This window comes from Cotesia typhae, unplaced genomic scaffold (genome assembly GCF_013202065.1).
Source record: "Cotesia typhae breed Kobodo isofemale line unplaced genomic scaffold, CoteBio_Ctyphae scaffold_13, whole genome shotgun sequence".
In the NCBI taxonomy this organism is placed as follows: Eukaryota; Metazoa; Arthropoda; class Insecta; order Hymenoptera; family Braconidae; genus Cotesia; species Cotesia typhae.
The window spans coordinates 10,729,868-10,753,786 of NW_027423774.1; the positions used below are offsets into that span (position 1 = coordinate 10,729,868).

Genomic DNA, 23,919 nt, shown 5'->3' on the forward strand with positions numbered 1-23,919 from the left:
AATCTTGAAGAGATGTGGCAGGGAGAATCTCACGGCTTTAGGTGATAAAATATTTTCGTTTTTCTATATCTTGTTGATGTTTCCGGAATGTGCAGAAGAATTCCACATTCGATTTCAACCCTGCTAGATCTCTCAAGACACTCTGGACCTTGTTGATAATAATATCCCGTGAGGCTTGGAAAAATGATGCTGGATCCTTGTGACGCTGGTTGACAACACATCCAGTCTGGATGTTACCAGCGAAAGCATTCTCTAAGTCCTGCCATTTGACTCCTTGGTTGAGATCTCCGCCAACAACTTGGTTACCGAGTCTGGAAAACTGCTCAGCAAACCAGTTGAGTTGGTTGATGTGTGCTTGAACGTTTCGTCTCACTTAAATTATTGTTCCAGGATCCAGCAAGATTATGTTGAAGTACTCAATGGTATCGTTGCACACTCGTGAACACCTTTGATGATGTTCATCAGTAAGCTGCTCTCCCAACAGATCAGCGTATGAGGCTGCAATAGTTTCTACCAATTTTTTGAGAGCCACGATGAGGTTATGTTCCGCTATTTTGGCAAGATAAATTCTTCACTACAGTCTATATACACTTTTTATAGGTTATGTACACTGTTTATGGTTATACACACTTTTTAGACGATATAGACACTGTTTATAGGTTATGTACTGTTACGTTCCCAAATTTTGGGTGTAATTAATTTTTAAATTTAAATAATTTATTTAAATGTCCAGATTTTGACCTCGTTAGGAAGTCGATAGACTCCAAGTGGGTCATGTCACTGATTTATCCGCGAAGTACTTTTTAAATATACATAATTTAATAATTTTCATGTTTAATTTATAAATAAAATATATTTTAATATTTTACTTTTGTTTTACCTGCCTACAGGTAGATAATGGGTAGAGTGCCTGAACGCTGGCTAGCGCTCTGGGTAATTTCACCAGGGTGAGAACAGCTAATAAGCGCTCTTACCCTGGTTGAAGGTTTTAATAAGTACCCATTTTAATCGATTGACAATTAAAAAAGAAGTATTTATTAATAAGGAATTGGCAGGTTCAGCCTCGGACCAGCAGAGATTCCTCCTCTGCTAAGTCCTCGGACTGACTGTTCCAGAGGAAGTCTGGAGACAGAATGTATCCTACAATAATAATTACAATGAGTTATATAATGAATTTAAGCAACGTTGCATCTCAGGTTACCCTATGAGAACATCAACGCAGTCCAAAACCCACAACGTAGACTGTTTAGTCTACTAGACTGCGTTGACGTTTTATAAATCTGTTATCTCGAGGTATTTCCGTTACGAAATACCTCGGATAATAATTAAATGATTTAAATAATTATTTAATGATTTTTAAAACATTTTTATAAAACTTTAAATAAATTTAAAATTTACGAGAACGTAACAGTACGCAATAGTTTATACACATACTGAATTTACACGAGACTACAGTTTATGCATACAATAGTTTTTGCACACTGGACTACAGTTTATGCACACAATAGTTTTTGCACACTGGACTATACTCGCGTACTTCACAACACTGAACTTCACTATATTTTATATAACGCTGAATACTGTTTAATAGGGTGGGTCAAAAAAATCAACTATTTTTTTTTTTACAATTAATACGTAAAAATGGGTTACTAGGCACCTTAAAAAAATTCTCACCAAATATGAACTCTTAATTTTAATAGGAAGATCCTCCGCGTCGCAGTGTTTCATTTTTTTCTCAGTCCAATAGAAAAAAATTCATTCCTCATCATTAATTGGTCGTACTGAAAAAATTTTTTTAAGAATTTTGTAGGAAATTTAATGCTCTACAAAAAAGGTATCTTAAGTCTTTTCCGTAAACCTCACCATTTCACTAATATTGAAGATTTAAGATTGATTATTTTAAGTCAAATGTCACTTTTGTTTATGAATTTTATAACTCGACAAGAAATGGCTATTATTGAATGGGCAATAGAAATTTTTGTTGCAAATTAACTGCTCTATAAAAATGGTATATTATGTTTTGGCGATTAAATTAATCGTTCAAAAGATATTCATCATCAAACTTTCATGTATATCGATTTTAAGAGTTTTTGATTAAATAATCGAAAAATTTCAATTTAATCTATCAGTTTTGAGAAAATTTCATTTTTTGTCTTTAATGTAAGTATTATTTGAATTTTGTTTTCGAAATTTTTATTCAATAATTCCAAACTTTTAATTTTTCATCATTAGAAATCACGATCATGTTGTTTTTTTATAACGTCTTCAAAACATCTTAAAAAATTTTTCCACTACAGCTGTATATTGTCCTTGGGAAAATTTCTTCTGTAGAGAATTTTTGTTTTGTATTCTATTTACTCTGTTTCCCTTGTGAACTAGCGCCACCTACATTTTTCTTTATAGTTATATTGTTTTTATTTGTTTACATTTTCTACAGCATTTCTAGTGTTTCCACAAGTTATGATCTTGTATATGTGATAAAACGATTAAATATTTACAAATTTTGCGGTCACTACATAAATTTATATATTTATCGAAAATATGAATAAGGAAATTCATTTGATCGGAAAACCCATGCAAAAAATTTCAGAACGTAAGTTGCCAACAGTGAAAGAGGTTATGAGTGTTTTTTTTTATCAGCTCAAAGTGTTAAAATGTTCTATCAAACAAAGTGCTAAAAATGCAACTGATCAAGTTATTGAACTATGGAAAAACAACCAGATTCCGACTAGTGGATCACCTAATGTAATACAAAAAATTCTTCGCTATCATAACCGATGGTTGAAATTGCAAAAATCTTTTGTGCGAAAAAAATCATCAGCCCAAAACAAAAATGTAATAATATTTCAGAATGAAATCAAAGCATTATTTGATATTGTAGATCATAAATCAATAAAACTGCTTGATAATGATATTCGTGAACTATATTCAAATCAAAAAGTGATACCCGGAAAGAAATTCTTTCAAATAACCCAAATAAAATAAACAGTACTATGAATACGATGGAAGTAGATGAAAGTCGTGAGTATTTACAATATTTAATTATTATAAATTTTAATCAGAATTGAAAATAAATTAAATTGATTATAAATTATGAATAATAAAGTATATTATTGTTTTTCTAATTAATTATATCATAAATGTCAATATGTTCGTAGATGATAAATAAAAAACTCTTTGTGTTCCTTATTTGATGTCAAAATGAATGAGTTCCATATTTTTGCTTCCATTAATTAAATAACAACGCTTATTTTAGATTTGAATCAATCCTCAACTAGCCATGAGATTGTTCGAAGTGAGGAATCAGAGTCATCTTCAACCCTTACATTAAGTCAAGCTACAAATTTCGGTTCAGATTTAAAGTATGTGCCTCAAATACCGACAACACGAGCAAAAATAAATATTCTAACTCCAGAGCTTATCTCAGCACTCGACAGAGCTAATGTTAGTAGTAGAAATGCGATGTTCATTATTGCTCCAGTTCTATCAAGTGTTGGTGTTAATGTAGAAGATACAACTCTTAGTTATCGAACAATTCAACGAACTGGCATGCTCTTACGAAAAGACATTGCTATAGGACTAAAAGATAACTTCAAAGCTCATGATAAATATGTCGTGCATTGGGATGGGAAAATACTGAATGACATTTCTGAATCGAAATTTGTGGATCGATTACCGATTATTTTGACTGCTTTTGGTACTGAGCAGTTACTTGGAGTTCCAAAAATGAATAGTGGATCGGCAGAAAATCAAACAGCAACCATCTTGTCAACGTTAAATCAATGGGGTATTATTAGTTACATCAAGGCGATGTGTTTTGACAAGACTGCGGTTAATACGGGTAACTAATCAATGATAAAATATTTAAAAGAAAATTTTATTTTCATCGTTCTAGTTGAATTGTTTTCATACATTAATTAAATTTTCGACACGTGCCCATTAGTTATAATCCTTTATTTATTTATAGATTTTAAATATGCGTTACAATTTTTATTAAATACAGAACTTAAAGTGTAATTATCTATTTTTACTATACAGGAATCCATCAGTACATGTAATGAAATTGAAAAGGCCTTAGGAAAAGAATTAATTTGGTTACCATGTCGCCATCATATTTATGAGATCATTTTAAGGAGTGCATTCGAAGTCTATTGGCCAGTATCATCCGGACCAAATGTTCCAATATTTGGCAGATTCAAAAATTTTGGGACACATTCGATAAAACGAAGTATAAATCTGGTGTTGAAGATAGTATTGTTGCTAATATTATTACGAATGAAAAAAATAATCTATCTTCATTTATTAAGCGATACTTACAGGTATTATTTAAATACAATTTTAAGTGTAGAGGATAATTTTTGATTTTTTACGAATAATTGATTACATTTGGTAGTTATCGCAACCCCGAGATGACTATAAAGAAATATTGGAATTGTCATTAATTTTTCTGGGAGAAATGCCACGAGAGCAAGTTTTCTCCAAGCGTCCTGGTGCAGTTCATCATGCATGATGGATGGCAAAGGCAATTTATTGCCTAAAAATGTTTATTTTTAGAGATGAATTTGACCTTTCTAAGAAAGAATTGGATGGTCTTCGACAATTTTGTATTTTCATAGTTATGGTGTATGTAAAAGCTTGGTTTTCATCAACTTCTGCGACTTCTGCTGCTAATCACGACTTAGAGTTTATGAAAAATTTAATTGAGTACAGTAAAATTAATTCTTTAATTTCCTTGGCTACATGTGAAAAAATGACTTCACATTTATGGTACTTAAGTGATGATCTTGCTATTTTATCACTTTTTGATGATACCGTTCCATTAAACATAAAGAAGAATATTGTCGAAGCTGTTAAGACTCGCGAAGGTACAGATTCTAAAGCAAGAAGATTTATTATTGATAGAAAAAATTTACATTTAATTCTGCAAAAAAATATAAGTGCCTTTGTTTCTAAGAAGTCATTAAAACTTTTTGAGATCTTTGATCTGCCGTATGATTTTCTTGACAAAAATATTGATTTATGGTCTACTGATGAGAGTTATAATGAAAATAAAGAATTTTTCGCACAATTGAAAGTTGTTAATGATGTGACAGAGCGAGGTGTCGCATTAGTAAGTGAATATAACCAATGCTTAACGAAAGACGAAGAGCAATTTCAATTTTTATTGCAAGTTGTGAAAGAGCATCGAAAAAACTACCCTACTTGCAACAAAAAATTGTTTGAAATCAAATAGCTCAGTTGAAAATTGAAATAAAAAACTTTCTTATAACTAATTGGAAATTTTTTTCTCTAAAACTGAAATCATAATATATTTATAATGAAAACTTTGCTTTTTTTATTGATAAATAATTTACTAAGCGATAAATAATGTACAATTTATTTTTTTAAATGGAGATAAAATTACTTACACATAAAAAAAAGCTTGAAAAACATTTTGAAGTTTCTCAGTTGATGAAAAAAAAATTTTTTTCGTGTAAATTTTCTCAAAACTGATAGATTAAATTGAAATTTTTCGATTATTTAATCAAAAACTCTTAAAATCGATATACATGAAAGTTTGATGATGAATATCTTTTGAACGATTAATTTAATCGCCAAAACATAAGATACCATTTTTATAGAGCAGTTAATTTGCTACAAAAATTTCTATTGCCCATTCAATAATAGCCATTTCTTGTCGAGTTATCAAATTCATAAACAAAAGTGACATTTGACGTAAAATAATCAATCTTAAATCTTCAATATTAGTGAAATGGTGAGGTTTACAGAAAAGACATAAGATACCTTTTTTGTAGAGCATTAAATTTCCTACAAAATTCTTAAAAAAATTTTTTCTGTACGACCAATTAATGATGAGGAATGAATTTTTTTCTATTGGACTGAGAAAAAAATGAAAAACTGCGACGCGGAAGATCTTCCTATTAAAATTAAGAGTTCATATTTGGTGAGAATATTTTTAAGGTGCCTAGTAACCCATTTTTACGTATTAATTGTAAAAAAAAAAATAGTTGATTTTTTTGACCCACCTAATATATATATATATATATATATATATATATATATATATATATATATATATATATATATATATATATATATATATTATGATGGGTTTTTCTTCACGGTGCTTGCATCGACAGCGCCGGGGAGTTCCACCTAAATGTTGGCTTACCTGGTTCGTAGCTTGATGGGCGCCAGGAACTTTACGTTCCGCGGTTCGAATTCAGCAATTGATCGTCGTCGGGCGGCAGGTCAACGTCGAAGAGACCCTAAATTTTGTAGAGCGAGTGTAGAAATCGAGGCGGAATATTTCTACCACCAGAGAATAGAAAAATAGAGACAGCTCAAAGAAACAAGTAATGCGCAGGGACTATTCAATTAAAAAAAAGAATCTGAATATGATCGAAATTACAAATAAGGAGTTATTCTTGGTTCGTTTAACAAACAAAATTTCGAATTAAGGAAATTGATTGCATTCGCTTTATTATCGCCAACAACAAATAAAAAAAACTAACAACAAAAAAAAAGCGAAAAAAATAATCGTTTCGCTTATCGTATCGTAACAACAAATTTCGAATTTCTCAACAAAACAATTTAAATGTCGCCGCTTCGTAGTAACCAATTCAAAAAAAAAGTTAACAAAGAGAAGGAAAAAAAAAGTCCTAGTTCGCGTTTATTTTCCTAACAACAAAAATTTCGACATCATCAATATAATTAATTATCGCCACTTTCTTCGTAACAAATAAATTTGAGTTTTCAAAAAATGTAGACAACAATATAATTGTCGTAGCCTTTCTTTCGTAATAACAAATTTTTAAATAAAAAAAAATTATCAACAACAAAAAAAATGTACTGTATCGTATTTCTTTCCTAATGACCAATTTCGCATTTATCAATAGCATCGATTTGTCGTATACTGGTTCGCTGATACAAGCTATCGATCAATTATCCGCCGTGGCGGGTAAGTGAACCGTCGGTAACTGTTGTTACCCGGCGGGCAATATACGGGACAAAGCTCGAGGTATAGTTCCTAGTTACGCTCGTAGATGGATCTGGGTTCGCGCCAATTTTATTCGTCATGCAATCTCAAACTTTGGTCAATTAAATTGACACTGTACACAACATTCCGTACAACGGATTAAATATTTTTGGCACCGAATACCTGGCTGACGTCACCCCGAAGCCGGAATTCAACAACGCAATTGTTGAATTTCGGTAAAATTCTACCGTTTGACTTAATTACAACATTCGTAATTATCTGATTTTCGATAACAATAAAAAAAATAATTAATTAATTGCAACTCATAACTCTCTGCGTAATCGTGGACCGTGGTGAAGTCACCCAGGAATATTAACAAATTGCGACCGCACTTACCCCGTTCAGTCGACTCTCTAGGGTGGTTTGAAATTCCTAATAGCAGTTGTCGGCGGTGCTGACGGCGGCAGAGGCTCTCGGCGATGGCGTCACGGAATTTTTCGTTGTCGGAATGACCAAATTTCCTTTCTTTTGTTTTTGAATTCTTGACTGTCTGACAGTTGACAAGTACAGCAAGTACAGCAAGTCACGAAAGAAACTCTAGCGTCGACTGGATCGACACTCAAAATAACAATTACTCAATAAACTAAGTAAATTCACCACGTAAGCGACTGAATTTTCGTAATAATAATTAATATTCGTTTTAACTTTATTTCGTAGCGTAACAACAAAAATTTATCAGCGGTTCAACAGTGGCTTTTTCGGTGTCCGGCTCAGAATTTCACAATTAATAATTGCTAATCGATTCGATTTTTCCTTTTTATCGTGATAACCAAATTAACAACGTTCGACAGTCGTTTCGGTATCTCGCCCAGAATTTTTTTGGCTTTTCCGTTTTCCAGCAACATGTGGTTTTTCGCTAGCGCAGCTACTAAGCTGCGCGTCCAATCATCAGTCGTTGGATAAATTTCCAGGATTGATGGTTGGTCGATTCCCAACTTAGTGTTCCATTCGGCGTTCAGGTGGAGCCCTGGCGTGCTCCCGTTGATTCAACGTCCTGTCATTGGTCAATTCTGATTCCATTCCGGTTTCGGGTTTCCCTCGTTGATCGTTGTCGCTTCCAGATGTCTCCTCGGTCGTTGATGGTAAACTGAACTGCGGGTTCGCCCCACGGAGGCTAGATATAAGGAGCACGCTCGCTATTGGGTTTTCCGCGGTTAGTGTGTCCAGTAAAGAGAGGATACATCATTTTCGTAAATATGCCGCTAGGGCGACGCTGAGTTCGCTAATGTCAGGAAAATGGTGGCTGTTTGTTGTTGTTTGTCAGCGAGACATTAAATTAGTATTGAAAGTTTTATGATTATTGAATCATCAATATTATTTATTTGTATTTTAATGATCATTAAAAATGGTAAATCGCTGTGTTGTTAAAGGCTGCACAAGTGGTAGTGCAAGTGAGCGTGCCAAAAACAAAAAGTTGGGAATAAGAAATATATCTTTATTTACTGTGCCACAGGTAACCTAAATATTAATATTTTTATCTAAAAATAATTTAATAAATTATTGAAACCATTTAAATTAAATAACAAAATGATAAATCTAAGCACTTTTAATATACTTTTTTTGTACTTAATTGACTTTCAAAATATTCAACTTGTATTTTTTTTGTTTTGAAATCGACATTTGTTTCAAAATATTACAAATTAAATTAATAAATTAATAAGTTAGATATTACTTCTTAAAAAAAAATATAATTTTTCGTTGTCTTTCTGAAGATCTTAGAGTTACTCGGATCGTGGAAATTGGCGTTAAATCAGGAGTTAGTCCCAAAGACTAAAGTGTGTGAACTACATTTCAACAATGATGATATAATTAGAAGTGATAGAATAAAAACCGTTGATGGCAAGATTGAGGAGCTTATGAGAAAAAGATATGCATTGAAAGAATATGCTATTCCCACATTGACTCCAAACAAGACTCCTAACATTGTGTCTCGTGAAACTTCAACAAGTGACTATGGTACTATTATTACTAATGAAAATAGTTTACTGCAAGATCAAGAAAGAATTGTTACTGAGAATTGTAGCAATAACTATTTACCAGACAGTGTTAATCCAATCACTACTGATGAAGAAATTCGCAATGAATATACAGAAGCAGTAAGAAAATTAAAAATTTTTTTGACCGCAAATTCTGTAAGGTTATCACAAATATTTTAGAAATTCTATTATTATATCATTTCAATTACAGGATGATCAGTTGGCGGTTTCGGGAGTTGATCATGAAGAATTTTCATTGTCAACCGTTCTAAATGCATTAAAATTTAATGCTTTACCTCAAAATTGGAGTTGGACAACAGATTTACTCGATTCAAAGAAACTAATTTTGTGTTACCTAGATAAAGGTACAATGGAATTGAAGTTTCGCGTGAAAATACTTCAAAACTTCAAAATTTGGGTAAGAAATCTTCATTCAAGTATTTTTTTCTGATAATCTAGCTTTAAAATTGTTTTACTAGTTGACCATCGTTAAAACTCAAAAACTGATTGACATAAACAAAAACTTTTCTAATTTATCGGACTTCTGGGATTTTTTACAAGAATTGGAGGAATATATATTATGTGATGGTACTGGATTTGACCAAGAAAAGTAAGATTTATGTTATGCCGTAAATATTTCCTCATTGCAAATTTCATTTTTAATGTTGATCTTTTTTCATAAACTTACAGACGTTCTGTAGATTGTACTGGTGTGTTGCAATCTCACGAAAAATATAAAAAACAAATGGGTCATTTTCGTTGTGTTGCTTGTCGAAGAGTAAGGCATAGGTTACAGAACCAATCTTATAAACCCAAGCCAGATTACAAAGAGCGCTACGATAATTTAAAATACCAGGACAGTCTTAAAACTAAAAAAATTGAACGTTTGAAGCGGAAAGTAAGTAATAACATTTTTTGTTCAATTTCTTTTATGTATCAAAATTTTACACATATGTCTCATTATGAAACATGCCTTAACAATTATTGAATTTCTACAGAATGAATTGCTCATTAAGATAATTAACACTCACAAAGATAACTGCTTGGCTATTAAAGATGAAGCTTTAAGAGCTGAAATATCGATTTTACCCCCTTTGCAACAACTGGCGATTCGTGCTTGTTTCGACGCTTCAAAAATATCAAATCCGAAGCAAAGGAGATATACGGTACAGTGGGTGTATGAGTGTCTGTTGCTTCGAATAAAAAGTGCATCCGTGTATGATAGATTAAGAGAAAGAAATATCTTACCCCTTCCTTGTAAAGATACTCTTCACAGATATATTCAGAAGTTGGACAGTGCTTTTGGCTTCCCTAAAGCTATATTCGATACTTTACATCTAAAAAGTGGAGGCATGGAAATATACCAGAAAAGGGTATTTTACGTACAAGTAGTAAAGTTGTAGTTTAACTGCGAATCTTCGAAATAACACTTTTTGTAATGGATTAAGTTCTCTACTAACCTAACGAAATCTACCATTATGAGAGCAACTTTTATAAAATTAGACGAGAATAGAGCATACCTACGCTGACGCTTAAGGCATGCAATAAGCTTTCGATAACTATTCCTAACCAATTGACGTAAACATAGACGTAGACAGACGATGCTTATATTAACCGATTCATGCGCATAAAATTTGTACTTGGAAAAGTACATTTACTCTAATACTTAAAAATATTCTTTTATTGCTTTATTAACAGTAGTTATTGTTTGTTTTTCATATCAATCTTGATATAATATACTAACTAGAAAAAATTTACTTCATCAGGTACCCTATTGATCGACGAAGTTGCTTTAAGTGAAGCCATTAAGCTTAATCGTAAAACCATGCAGCTGGATGGTTTTGTCAATTTAGGAGCACACACACCAGACAATCTTTTGAACACACGGGCTGATCACGCGTTAGTGTTCATGTTTCAGCCTTTCCAAGGTGATTGGGTACAGGTAGTTGGCAGTTTTCTCAGTAGAAATTCAGTAACAAGTGCAATTCTACACAAATTACTGGTTGAATGCATAATTCTGTTGGAAAATGCTGGATTTTTTGTTGACGTTGTGACATCCGATGGTGCACAGTGGAACAGAGGAGCGTGGACTCTTTTCGGTATTAAAGATGGCCAAAGCAGCTGCGAACATCCTTGCAACTCAGACCGAAGGCTGTGGTTTGTTTCGGATTTTCCTCACTTAATCAAATGTTTTAGGAATAAAATTTTAGAACAGTTGTTTTTTTGGGTATGCTATTACGTTTTACACATGATCTATAGATCAGAGGAACATTTAAAAAATGCTTACCATAAGATGGACGGTGTAGCTCAATGGATGATCTATAGATCATCTTCAGATAAATATATAGTTATCAGGTCAGCAATTTTTTTTCTTGATATTTAATAATATTTTTTTTTCATATAGACGCCAGATGGTTTTGTAAGGAAAAGTCATTGGGAAACTCTCTTGATTCATGAAAGTTATTTAAAAGCCAATTTAAAAGTATCTTACAAACTAACTCCACAGCATTTGAACCCAGAAGGTTATCAAAAAATGAATGTCTCTTTGGCCTATCAGGTATTAAACACAGTACAAAGCTATTGTTCAATTTTTTTTTATAAATGTCTATTACTATTCTGTAAAATTCAAGTGACAAGAATTGATACCTTTCATTTTCAGTTATTTGCTGAAAATATTCAAGTTGCCATGAAGCTTTTTAAAAATGAAAATGAAGGGCTGAGAGATTGTGATCCAACAATATCTTTCATGGAAAGAGTTAATAATTTGATAAGAGCCATGAGTTCACGTACTCCTTCACATGCTTTGCGTGCAGATCCCGATTGTCCTCGCAGAAGGGTAACTTTTTATATATTATAATATCTAGTGATATTTTTTTTGCAGTTTTTTTGCAAACGCTTAAGTAAAAACTACAACGAAAATATTAAATGGAGACTCATTATCAACATAAAAAATTCAATATTTGTGTGCTCAAATATTGATATGATTACTGAAAAAATTAATAAAGTATGTGTAAGTAAAAAAACGTTTAATTGCTCAAAAACACTATGAACTAATTGTGACATTTCTTCTATTGATTTTAATTCATCATCGATCTCAAAAATTTACTTAAACAATTATTTTCAAAAAGAGTACTCGATGTAACGGATGAATTGAGCTAACTTGCATTTATTTATTTATAAACACTTGAAACTATCTGTTACTATGATCCACCGTAACCATTAATCCTAATTTCTATCGAATTTTAATACTTTTATTATGACTACAACTTCAACATCTATTTATCAATGCTCACTAATTGTTATCACCAAAACTTAAATAAATAAAATTATTTTTACCAGGTAATAAGTGATTTCTTGGACTATTTGAAAGTATGGGAAGCAAAAGCTAATGAGGAAAAAGAGCTTAATAAAAAGAGAAAGAAGAAGAAGAAACAAACGCAAATTGATGACAGTCAAGAGAATGAAAAATTTTTTTTCGCCATAACTTCTAGTACTTTAAATGGCTTAAAAATTACATTACAATCTACACTTGAACTGAGCGAATTCTTGCAAAAAGAGTGTAACTTTGATTATTTAATGACGTCCCGTCTTAACCAGGACCAGCTAGAAGTAAGTAATAGAGTAAATAGATGTAAAAATGTTAAAGTGTTGATTCTTCTTTGATAATTTAGTTTTTAGCAGTATATGTATTTTAATACTTTTATTTGGAACTTTTTTCAGAAATTTTTTGGTATAATGCGAAATGTTTGTCGTTGCAATGATCATCCTGATACAATACTCTTTGGACAAGTTTTTCGGTTGTTGTGCTCTTATTCATTGGTTACTCCACCAAAAGGATCCAACGTCACTGCCGGTGAGCTTCTGCAATCCCTCATGCAGACTAAAGAATCTTTAACAGCTGCCAATGCATTGAAGAAAAATTGGCTTGCTGACATTGATTCTATCATTGAAAATGGGATTGCTAATAACAAATCTTCATCTCTCGAAGATATAAATGCTGATAAAGACCCTTCAAATTGGTCTGTTGCTAAGAAACCTTTCGATAGTGTGCTTGACGAAGATAGTGATGACGATATTACAAGTATTGGTGAAAGTTATGATTCATCCTTCCTGCGAAGACCATTTGATAGCATTTTAGATGAAGACAGTGAAGATGAAGATAATAATGCCACGAATGAACATTTATACCAAGACAATGATTATCCACTTTATGATTCGTTGGATTGCAATAGTACCTCTGTAAATGAGTACGAAGATAACACTTATTTGAGTCAAGGTGGAGAAGAAGCTGAAGACGAAGAAGAAGAAGATCCCGATTTTCGCGATGATCCACATTACCATCATGATTATGATGTTGTTTCAACCAGTGATGAAGTAGTAGCTTATATTGCTGGGTATATGGCGCGCAAAGTTCAACGGTTTTCCCGTTGCTATGACTGTATTGAGACATTACGCTCAGATAATCCTTCGAAACGTGATAAAATGATTGAGTTAATGAGTAACGGTGAATTGACATTTCCTAGTGACGATCTCTTTAAACTGATCAAGAAACTGGAAAAAATTGTTTTGACTGTGGTTGGTACTAAAACCGTAAAAGTTAATACAATGCATCAAATATTGAATAGAATATCTAGAATTAAATATTTACCGATTTTAGGCTGTGATATTCATAAAAAAATATTAATGTCTAATATTATTAATAATTTTGTAGTTATGCGAGGAAATTTCTTAGCTAATTTAGTTAATCGTACCCTAAACGAGCGAAATATGATGACAAAAAAACGTCGTAAAGATTCAAAATTGTCTTAAATTGATATTGTATTGTTGGTTATAATTATAATATTTATATCTTTAATCTATTTCTTTATTGAGAATAAGTTATTACTGTTTCTAGTCTACAATACTTTTAATCTTTAAACTGATAAATTATTTTTCAATATGAATTGGATTATTTTTCTGTTTTTTTATTCAACCTGTCTCACACTACAGTTAAATAAGGTAAGACTAAATATTACATTTAATATTAATTGATAAATATTTATTTATTACAGTAGTTTATTGTAAACAAGTTACATTCAGTAAATAATTTAAATTTTTTCTTTTTATTTAAGTTTTAATAAAATTAATCATTAATAATTTTTAGAACGTGTGTTTTATTAAATTTATAATTCTTTTACCAAATAACATAAATAGCATTACGTTGTTCCGCGGCAAAAATTTGAAAAACCTGACATTAGCAACAACGACGCGCTCTATTGAGAGAGTCCGGAAAATTTTCTATCCTTCAATTCTCGGGCGCTTGCAACACACAGCGAGCGTGCTCCTTATATCTAGCCTCCGTGGTTCGCCCGGTCGCTTTTGTCATTCGCTCTCTCTCTCACACACATTCTTAATTACATAGTAAATTTATTTCGGACGCATCCATCCATACTCATTTTGATAATTTGGCACGGTTCGGCTTAATTTTTTTTAATTACCTCGAGCTTCGCCTTCTGACCGCAAACCACGTAGGGCGACACAGGCGCATCGAATCTCCGCATTACGTCAGCATGGCCAACATTCTAGACTAATTACTACTTAAAAAAAAAATAATCTCGAATATGAAATTTTAGTGGGAAAATTTTCCCACGTCACAATATATATATATATATATATATATATATATATATATATATATATATACAGGGTGTCTCTGAAGTGGCGGGAGTAATTGTTGGGGTCGATAGAGAAAAAAATACTGAATCGAAAGTTCCTGAGCCAAAAATTTTTTTGGGCCATAGAATTTGAGTTATGAATTAAAAACGATAGCCAATCAGAAGCGCGCTATTCGAGAAATGAAAATGAGCGGGGAAGTAGAGGAGACGCGAGAGTGAGATGCTGCAATAGCAGCTTACTCGCTCACACAAAGCCGAGCATGAGAGGGGATTGTGACGCTATGAGCCGAGTACGTAAGTGTGAATGAGTGGATGTATGAGGTCGCAAGCGGACGGCTTAATGTATGAGTGTGTGTCCGTGTATCGCAGCATTATTGGAGGCGTTGTAACGCTGAATTAAAGCTAACCGGGTACTCTAAGACAGAGGAAAAAATTTTAATTTTTATTTTTATTCGAAAAAATTTAATAAAAAAATAAAAAGGCCCAAGATTTAACCAGACCCACAGAAACGGAGAGTAAATTTTTAATTCTCATTTATTTTGCTGGGGATTATTTTCAAATACAAAAAAAAAAAAAAGGCTAAGATTCAACTGGAATCCAAAAAGAGATGGATGAAAAAATTTTATTTTTATTTTTAATCAGCAAAATTATTTTTCTTTAAAAAAGAGCCCAATCTCGACTGGAGCAAGAAAAAATGATTGAAAAATTTTATTATTAATTTTCAATCAACAAAATTATTATAAAAAAATAAATGGGCCCAAGTCTCAACCGGACCCAAACAAACGGATAAAAATTTTTATTACTTACTTAATTTGCTGGAAATTATCTTTAAAAACGAAAAAAATGCCCAAGACTCGATCGGATCTAAAAAATAACAGTACAAAAATTTTTTCCTTATTTTCAATCAGCAAAATTGTTTCTTTTAAAAAAAGGCCCAATCTCGACTGGAGCAAAAAAAAATGATTAAAAAATTTTATTATTAATTTTCAATCAACAAAATTATTTAAAAAAAAAAATAGTCCGCAGACTCAACCGGACCCAAACAAACAGATAGATAGTTTTAATTACTTATTTATTTTGATGGGAATTATTTTAAAAAACGAAGAAAATCGCCCAAGACTCGACCGGACCCAAAAAAAAAAAATAAATTGAAAAATTTTGTTTTCATTTTCAATCAGCCAAATTAATTTCTTTTCGAAACAAGGCCCAATCTCAAACAGACTAAGAGAAACTAATTAAAAAATTTTATTTTTTATTATTAATCAAATATTATTTAAAAAAAGAAAATAAGCCACAGACTTAACCGGACTTAAACAAACGGATAGAAAATTTTTATTACTTACTTAATTTGCTGGAAATTATCTTTAAAAACGAAAAAAATGCCCAAGACTCCATCAGACCGAAAGAGAGATGAATAAAAAAATTTTACTATTCATTTTTAATCATCATAATTAACTTTTTTATAATAAAAGGCTCAATTTCGACCGGACCCAGAAAAAATGATCCAAAAATTTTATTTTTATTGTTGATCATCAAAACTAATTAAAAAAACAAATGAGGCCCTAGACTCAACTGGACCCAAACAAACGGATAAATAATTTTTATTACTTATTTATTTTGCAGGAAATTATTTTTGAAAACGATAAAAATGCCCTAGACTCGACCAGACCCGAAATAAAATAAATTGAAAATCTTTGTTTTTCTATTTTTAATCAGCAAAATTATTTTCCTTTGAAAAAGGGCCTGATCTCGACTGGAGCAAGAAAAAATAATTGAAAAGTTTTATAATGAATTTTTAATCAACAAAATTTTTTAAAAAAGAAAATAGGCCCCAGACTTAACTGGACCCAAACAAACGGAAAGAAAACTTTTATTCCTGTTTTTTTGTTGGGAATTATTTTTCGAAACAAAAAAATTGCCCAAGACTCGACCGGACCCGAAAAAGATAAATCGAAAAATTTTATTTCTAAATATTAATTAACTAAATTATTAAGAAAAAAAAAAAAATAGACCCAAGACGCAGCAGGACCCAAATAAACGGATAGAAATTTTTATTACTTGATCACCAAGATTAATTTTCCTTGAAAAGAAAGGCCCAATCTCAAACAGACTTCGAATAACTGATTGAAAAATTTTATTATCAATTATTAATTAACAACATTATTCTTAAAAAAAAATTAATAGGCCCCAGACTCAATCGGACCCAAACAAACGGATCGAAAACTTTTATTTCCCATTCATTTTGCTAGGAATTATTTTTAAAAACGAAAAAAATGCCCAAGACTCGACCAGAGCCAAGAATAGAAGAATGCAAAAAAATTTATTTTCTCTTTTCAATAACAAACAAAAATTTATTGAACAAAAATCAGCCTAATCTTGACAAGACGATAAAAAACTGATTGAAAAAATTTATTATCAATTATTAATTGACAAAATTATTTCAAAAAAGAAAATAGGCCCCAGACTCAACCGGACCAAAACGAACAGATAGAAAATTTTTATTACTTATTTCTTATGCTCGGAATAATTTTTGAAAACAGAAGGAATTGCCCAAGACTCAACCGGACCCAACCAAACGGATGGAAAACTTTCATTTCTCATTTATTTTGCTGGGAATTATTCTGTAAAATAATTTTTCAATTAATCGTCAGGTAAAATGTCAAAAATAAATTAAAACAAACATTGAACTCAAGTCCCAATAATTTTGATATTTTAATTAAAATTATTTTTTAATTAATTGACAGGTAAAATGTCAAATAAGGAATTGAAAAAAATCGCTCTCGAGTCCTGATAATTTTGATATTTTTATTAAAATTATTTATCAGTTAATTAACAGGTAAAATGTCAACTAATAAATTAAAAAAAAAAAAATTGAACTCAAGTCCGAATAATTTTGATATTTTAATTGAAATTATTTATCAGTTAATTGACAGGTAAAATGTAAAAAAATATACTAAAAAAAAATCGCTCTCGAGTCCTGATAATTTTGATATTATTATTAAAATTATTAATCACTTAATCAACAAGCGAAATGTCAAATGATAAATTAAAAAAAAATTGAACTCAAGTCCGAATAATTTTGATATTTTTAATAGAATTATCTATCAGTGAATTAACAGGTAGAATGTCAAATTATAAATTAAGAAAAAAATTGAACTCAAGTCCGAATAATTTTGATATTTTTATTAGAATTATCTATCGGTGAATTAACAGGTAGAATGTCAAATTATAAATTAAGAAAAAAATTGAACTCAAGTCCGAACAATTTTGATATTTTTATAAAAATTATTTTTAATTAATTAATTAACAGGTAAATAAAAAATAAATTAAAAAAAAAAAAATTGAACTCAGGTCCTGATAATTTTGATATTTTAATTAAAGTTGTTTATCAATCAATTGACTGTTAAAATCCTGAATAATAAATTAAAAATAAATCGCACTCATGTTCTCATAATTTTGATCTTATAATTGAAATAAATTTCTAATGAATTGACGGGTAAAATCCCAAGTATCAAATTAAGTAGTAATCGCACCCAAGCCCTGATAATTTTGATATTTTAATTTAAATTATTTATCACTTAATTGATAGGTAAAATGTCAAATGATAAATTAACAAAACATTGAATTCAAGTCCTTATAATTTTGATATTTCAATTTAAATATTCTTTTTATTCACTGACAGGTAAAATGTCGAAGAAAATATGAAAAAGAAATGGCATTCACGTTTTAGTAATTTTGATATTTTAGTTTCCCTTTTTCTTAGCAAAGAAATCATTTCAAAAAAATCTACAGGTGTTTCGGCAGTTCAAGGATAACTTTACTTTAATGTTATTAGTTTGCATTCACATCATTACACTTTACTCCTTTTATTAAGCAATTAAGATTCCAGTTGAATCTTAGCCTTTTTTTTTTTTGTATTTGAAAATAATCCCCAGCAAAATAAATGAGAATTAAAAATTTACTCTCCGTTTCTGTGGGTCTGGTTAAATCTTGGGCCTTTTTTTTTTTTATTAAATTTTTTCGAATAAAAATAAAAATTAAAATTTTTTCCTCTGTCTTAGAGTACCCGGTTAGCTTTAATTCAGCGTTACAACGCCTCCAATAATGCTGCGATACACGGACACACACTCATACATTAAGCCGTCCGCTTGCGACCTCATACATCCACTCATTCACACTTACGTACTCGGCTCATAGCGTCACAATCCCCTCTCATGCTCGGCTTTGTGTGAGCGAGTAAGCTGCTATTGCAGCATCTCACTCTCGCGTCTCCTCTACTTCCCCGCTCATTTTCATTTCTCGAATAGCGCGCTTCTGATTGGCTATCGTTTTTAATTCATAACTCAAATTCTATGGCCCAAAAAAATTTTTGGCTCAGGAACTTTCGATTCAGTATTTTTTTCTCTATCGACCCCAACAATTACTCCCGCCACTTCAGAGACACCCTGTATATATATATATATATATATATATATATATATATATATATATATATATATATATATATATATATATATATATATATATATATATATATATATCGAAGAGTAGAGTACAGTGGAGTATTTTCTGACGAAGCGATGAGAATATTCTTTAGGATATTTCTATTTTTTAGTTATTTTAAGAAATGTACTGTTACTTTAATATTTTGTAAAATAAGATATAACTAAAATGTTTTCTTGCGGTAGGCTTAGGCCTAGGTAGGCACATGGTTGTCAACGTAGTCGGGATCCCAGGACGATAGGGGTATCATAAAATTAATAAGGAAAAGAGAAATGTGCAGCAGGTAGACTATTTGAGAATAGTTTTTGAAAAGACAGTCTTGCTTTGAGATCGAGATCGAACGGACGTCCTGGTGATCGCGAATTCGTTATTTCCTAAGTCTCGATCTATCGCAAGATATTAGTAATATTGTTTGCGGCCTGAATTAACTTAACCTTGTACGAGTTTATCTACTCATTCGTAATAATTGATCTTTTTGTAATTGTGAATATTAATTAATTGTAATAATAAAAATGAGTGAATCACAAAATACCAAATCCCCAACATTAACTCCTGTCTCTCCGACATATATATATGTCGGGGGCGTTTACAGTGAAAAATTCCCGTTTTTAAACTGCATCTTCTATCGACTTCAAATTAGGTAGGAATCTTCTCTATGAGATGTAGTAACAATATATCAATAGATTTTACGATATCTCACCCCACAGAGAGTTGCGGGGGTAGGTATTAATAATGAAAATTTTTAGTTTCCAAGCCATGGCTCCTATAGACTAAATTTACTAGATGTCGTTGACATGATACAAAAATGATCTGAGAACGAATTTTACACCGAATTATCACCTCTTATAAAGATCGCGAGGGTGGGTGGTAACAATAAAAAAGACTTTAACTATTCAGAATTATAATGTTTCAATAGCAGAAATAAAAATAGGTAGTTTCTTAGCAGATTACAACATTTGTTTACTACATTTACTTTACTACAACAAAACCTTTACTAAAGGTTTGTTTTCCCGATTGCAAGACTATTCAAGATATGCATTTAAAGTCATCTAAATGTGTTGCTGCTGTTGTTGCTCATGTAATTGGAGCTATCCAAAAAAAAAAATTTATCTGTTAAATTAAAAACATCTTTATTTAGCATACTTATTGATAAATCAACGGATATTTCCCGGACACAAAACTTATTTATTATAGTAAGATTCTATGATTCTGAAGAGGGAAAAGTTGAAAACCGTTTTTGGGAACTATGTTGTAACAGCTTTACCTGCTCAGGTTGGCCCCTAATCAATTTTTTTAATTAATTAAACAAAACTAACAACCAATATAATTATTAGGGCGCCACCAGGATTTTTAATCACGCTTCCTGGAACCGGTCCAGAGCTGAGAAAACTTAATCTTAGGGTAGAGAGAGTGGAGGAAGGTGCTGTTGAATAATAAATAATTAATTAACAAGATCGATCGATATTTATTAACAATAAAAAATTAACAAACTTAACAAGGTTTGACTTAATAGTAGTTAACAAAATTCACTCACGCACACATTAACCACACTTAACAATATCTTAATCTCGACGAGCCCCTCCCGGCGTCTACCCGTCGATTTCTAACTTATTCTTGATGAGCCCCTCCCGACGTCTACCCGTCAATTTCTAACTTATTCTCGACGAGCCTCTCCCGGCGTCTACCCGTCGATTTCTAACACGTGCCCCTCCCGGCGTCTACACGTGACGGGCCCCTCCCGGCGTCTACCCGATTTCTAAACCTACAATCACCCGCACAGAGACGAATCATATACCGGGCTCGTTGACTCGGCTCACAGGAGTAACAGCCCAGCGACGAAACATAGACCTAGATACTCCTGCAGCTTATACATACTTTACTACAGAACAACAGCCCAGCGACGAAACATAGACCTAGATGTTCTGCAGCACACTCTCATAACCCACTCCAGCTACAGCAGTAACGGCCCAGCGACGAAACATAGACCTAATCACTCTGCAACTCACACATAACCCACACTTGTCTCACACTCGCACAACTAACTTGACTCTAATTGATTTTTACTTTATAAATTTTAACAAATCGAATGTAATTAAATTTTAGTTAAAATATTTAAATTAAATTATTCAATCATTAGTAATTATTAAAATGACAATTTTCAACTAACAATCAATTTCCAAATAGCTATTACAATTCTCAAATTCCAATTGTTAATCTTCCTTGGTTTAAAATATTAAACAGCTTAAAATTCCTAAGTTATTATTTCGAATGAGAGGCTTAATACCTTGAATTAGCTTTTGTTAAATAAATTAATCACAATATAAAATTCTCAATCACGTTCAAAATTATTAACATAAGTTAATTAATTAATTCTGACTAAATTTTTACTGTGACAAATTTTTGACTCAATTAACCGATTTCTCGGACTTAATGTTCACACCGATAATTATCAATTTCAGTAATTTTAATTTAACTACTTCACGGACTTAATCCCCAAAATTACTAAATTCACACTTGACGGAATAATTTTATAATATAATATTCTCAATAAATAATTCCTAATATAATATTCTTAATAATTTTCCACTCTATAATATTCTCAATTAATAATTTTCCTAATATAAAATATTATCAATAATTTTCTATTAGTTTTATCTATTATAAAAAAATTCGACACAAGTCGAAATATTCAAATTTTATTTACTAGAACATTCGCTAGCTAGGTTTTGCTTGACCTTGGGTATTGGAATTTATTGCGACACAAAAATTGACGCTTGACCAAAATTCCACGGATAAAAATTTGTCGATTTTACTAAATGACCAACGTTAAACAATTTTACTAAGTTAATTATTATAAAAATAAATTTAACGAACTTTCAGATGTTAATTAATTGATTGAAAAATTTTTAGTTATTAAAATTTCCCTGCAAGGTAGATTGAGTGATCCTCGGGTATAAACCCCCATGAAAATCACTAAATCCAAAACTAGCAAATGTTTCACTATTAATTTATTAATAATCGTCGATTAAACGATCCATAATAATTAAATAGGAGAAGTAACTGGGTATTCGGTAAACCGCGGTCCATTTCTTTCCCACAGAGTAATAATTGATACCTTGACGAACAAAACGATGTTCTAACTCACTCGTTGAGGATGAAGTCCTAGTTGTAGTTGGCTTCCTTCATCTCGTCACTACTCCGGGGATCGGTCCTTCTTGATTTCCGTGGCACTCAGTCTGGCGGTCACACTACTTCTCCCTTTTCCACTGCACGGCTCACCTATTTTAACCCAAACTCACCCCCTCCTATTCTCTCTTTAGGCCCGAAGATCGAGACGCGCCAGTGCTATGTCGAATAATTATCGATATCCGATGACTTATCGATTAAGGGTAATTTTACCCTGTTACAATGTCAAATATTCAATGACAAAGATAATGCTAATGAAGCTTCAGCTGAACACATCTTCAATCGTATAGCGAAGTCATTTGATGATTATTCAATTCCATTCACTAATGTAATCGGCTTTGGATCAGATGGTTGTAACACGATGATGGGGAGCAAAAATTTATTTCGGACTCGGTTTGAAAATATATGCTCTGGAATGTATATCACGAAATGCATTTGCCATTCTCTACAACTTTGTGCAAGTAGTGCATGTAATTTTTTACCATCTGACTGTGAACAACTAGCTCATAGTGTTTCCAATCATTTTTCTCTAAGTTCTAAACGACAATTTGCTTTTAAAGGTTTTCAATCTCTGCTAGAATTGAAAAATCATAAGATTTTTCGTCCCGCTCAAACTCGATGTTCGTCAATAATAGTAGTTATTTCAAGATTATCGGAGCAGTGGGATGCTTTGATTTTGTACTTTAACCAATTGAACTTCGATCTAGAATTAAAAAAAAAAATAATACAAAAAACAAAACTGAATCTGAAGTATCAAAAATATTAAAGCTTATGACAGACCCAATAATTGAACTATATTATCAGTTTCTCAACTGGACTTTATTCTAATTCACGAGATTAATAATAATAATAATAATAATATTTATTTAGCCCTTGGCTATCTTACAACATTTACAATATTTACATTCAATTCTGTTTACAATGCTTAGTTATAATTTTATAAGTCAATTTCATCCTTTACATATTCTTTTAACGCTATTCTAAAATATTTTATCGTATTTTGGTTTCTTATAAAATCTGGCAAGTTATTGTACCAGTTATAACCAATATAAGTAATGCATTTCTCAGCAGTGTAAGTCTTGGTTTTTTTTATATTTATTTTTGAGCTAGATCTAGTGTAGTAATTGTGAGTATTTTCCATTCTTGTAATTTTTTCAGCTATTATTTTCGGTTTCTCATTTGAAACCAATTTATGTATAAAAATACAAGTATTAAATAGCAACCTTTGCCTTATACTCATCCAACCTAATGTTTCTAACATGTTGCTTATTCTAGTGTATTTACTAACTCCTAAAACTAGTCTCATAGCTCTATTTTGAGTTTTTTGGAGCTTGTCCAGATCTCCCGCCGAGTAATTTATAATAACAGTACTACAATAATCAACATAAGGAGCAATTAATGTTTTATATATTAAATTTTTCGAATAACTACTAACAGAATTACCAAGACGCTACATAATATTTAGTTTTTTTGCCATTTTATTTATCACTTCTGTTGCATTATCCTTAAAGGTTAAATTGTCATCAATAATAATACCTAAGTACTTCGTTTTTTTAACTTC

General features: G+C 31.3%; 2 protein-coding genes across 3 annotated transcripts; both read left to right on the forward strand.

The window, feature by feature from the left end:
* Nucleotides 1-9,021: 9,021 nt before the first annotated feature.
* Nucleotides 9,022-10,800, forward strand: LOC141535067 (uncharacterized). The gene is made up of 4 exons (XM_074254840.1): nt 9,022-9,433; nt 9,495-9,625; nt 9,706-9,913; nt 10,014-10,800. The coding sequence occupies exons 1-4, from the start codon at nt 9,386-9,388 to the stop codon at nt 10,416-10,418; spliced, it is 792 nt and encodes a 263-aa protein (XP_074110941.1). The 5' UTR covers nt 9,022-9,385; the 3' UTR covers nt 10,419-10,800.
* Nucleotides 10,049-13,918, forward strand: LOC141535065 (uncharacterized). 2 transcript variants are annotated; one of them, XM_074254836.1, is made up of 6 exons: nt 10,049-10,181; nt 10,782-11,242; nt 11,420-11,572; nt 11,675-11,851; nt 12,355-12,624; nt 12,736-13,918. In XM_074254836.1, exons 2-6 carry the CDS (start codon nt 10,841-10,843, stop codon nt 13,822-13,824), a joined length of 2,091 nt encoding a protein of 696 aa, XP_074110937.1. In that variant the 5' UTR covers nt 10,049-10,181; nt 10,782-10,840; the 3' UTR covers nt 13,825-13,918. The 2 variants fall into 2 exon arrangements, with proteins under 2 accessions (XP_074110937.1, XP_074110938.1); XM_074254837.1 differs by lacking the exon at nt 10,049-10,181 and having other exon boundaries at nt 11,082-11,172.
* Nucleotides 13,919-23,919: the final 10,001 nt, after the last annotated feature.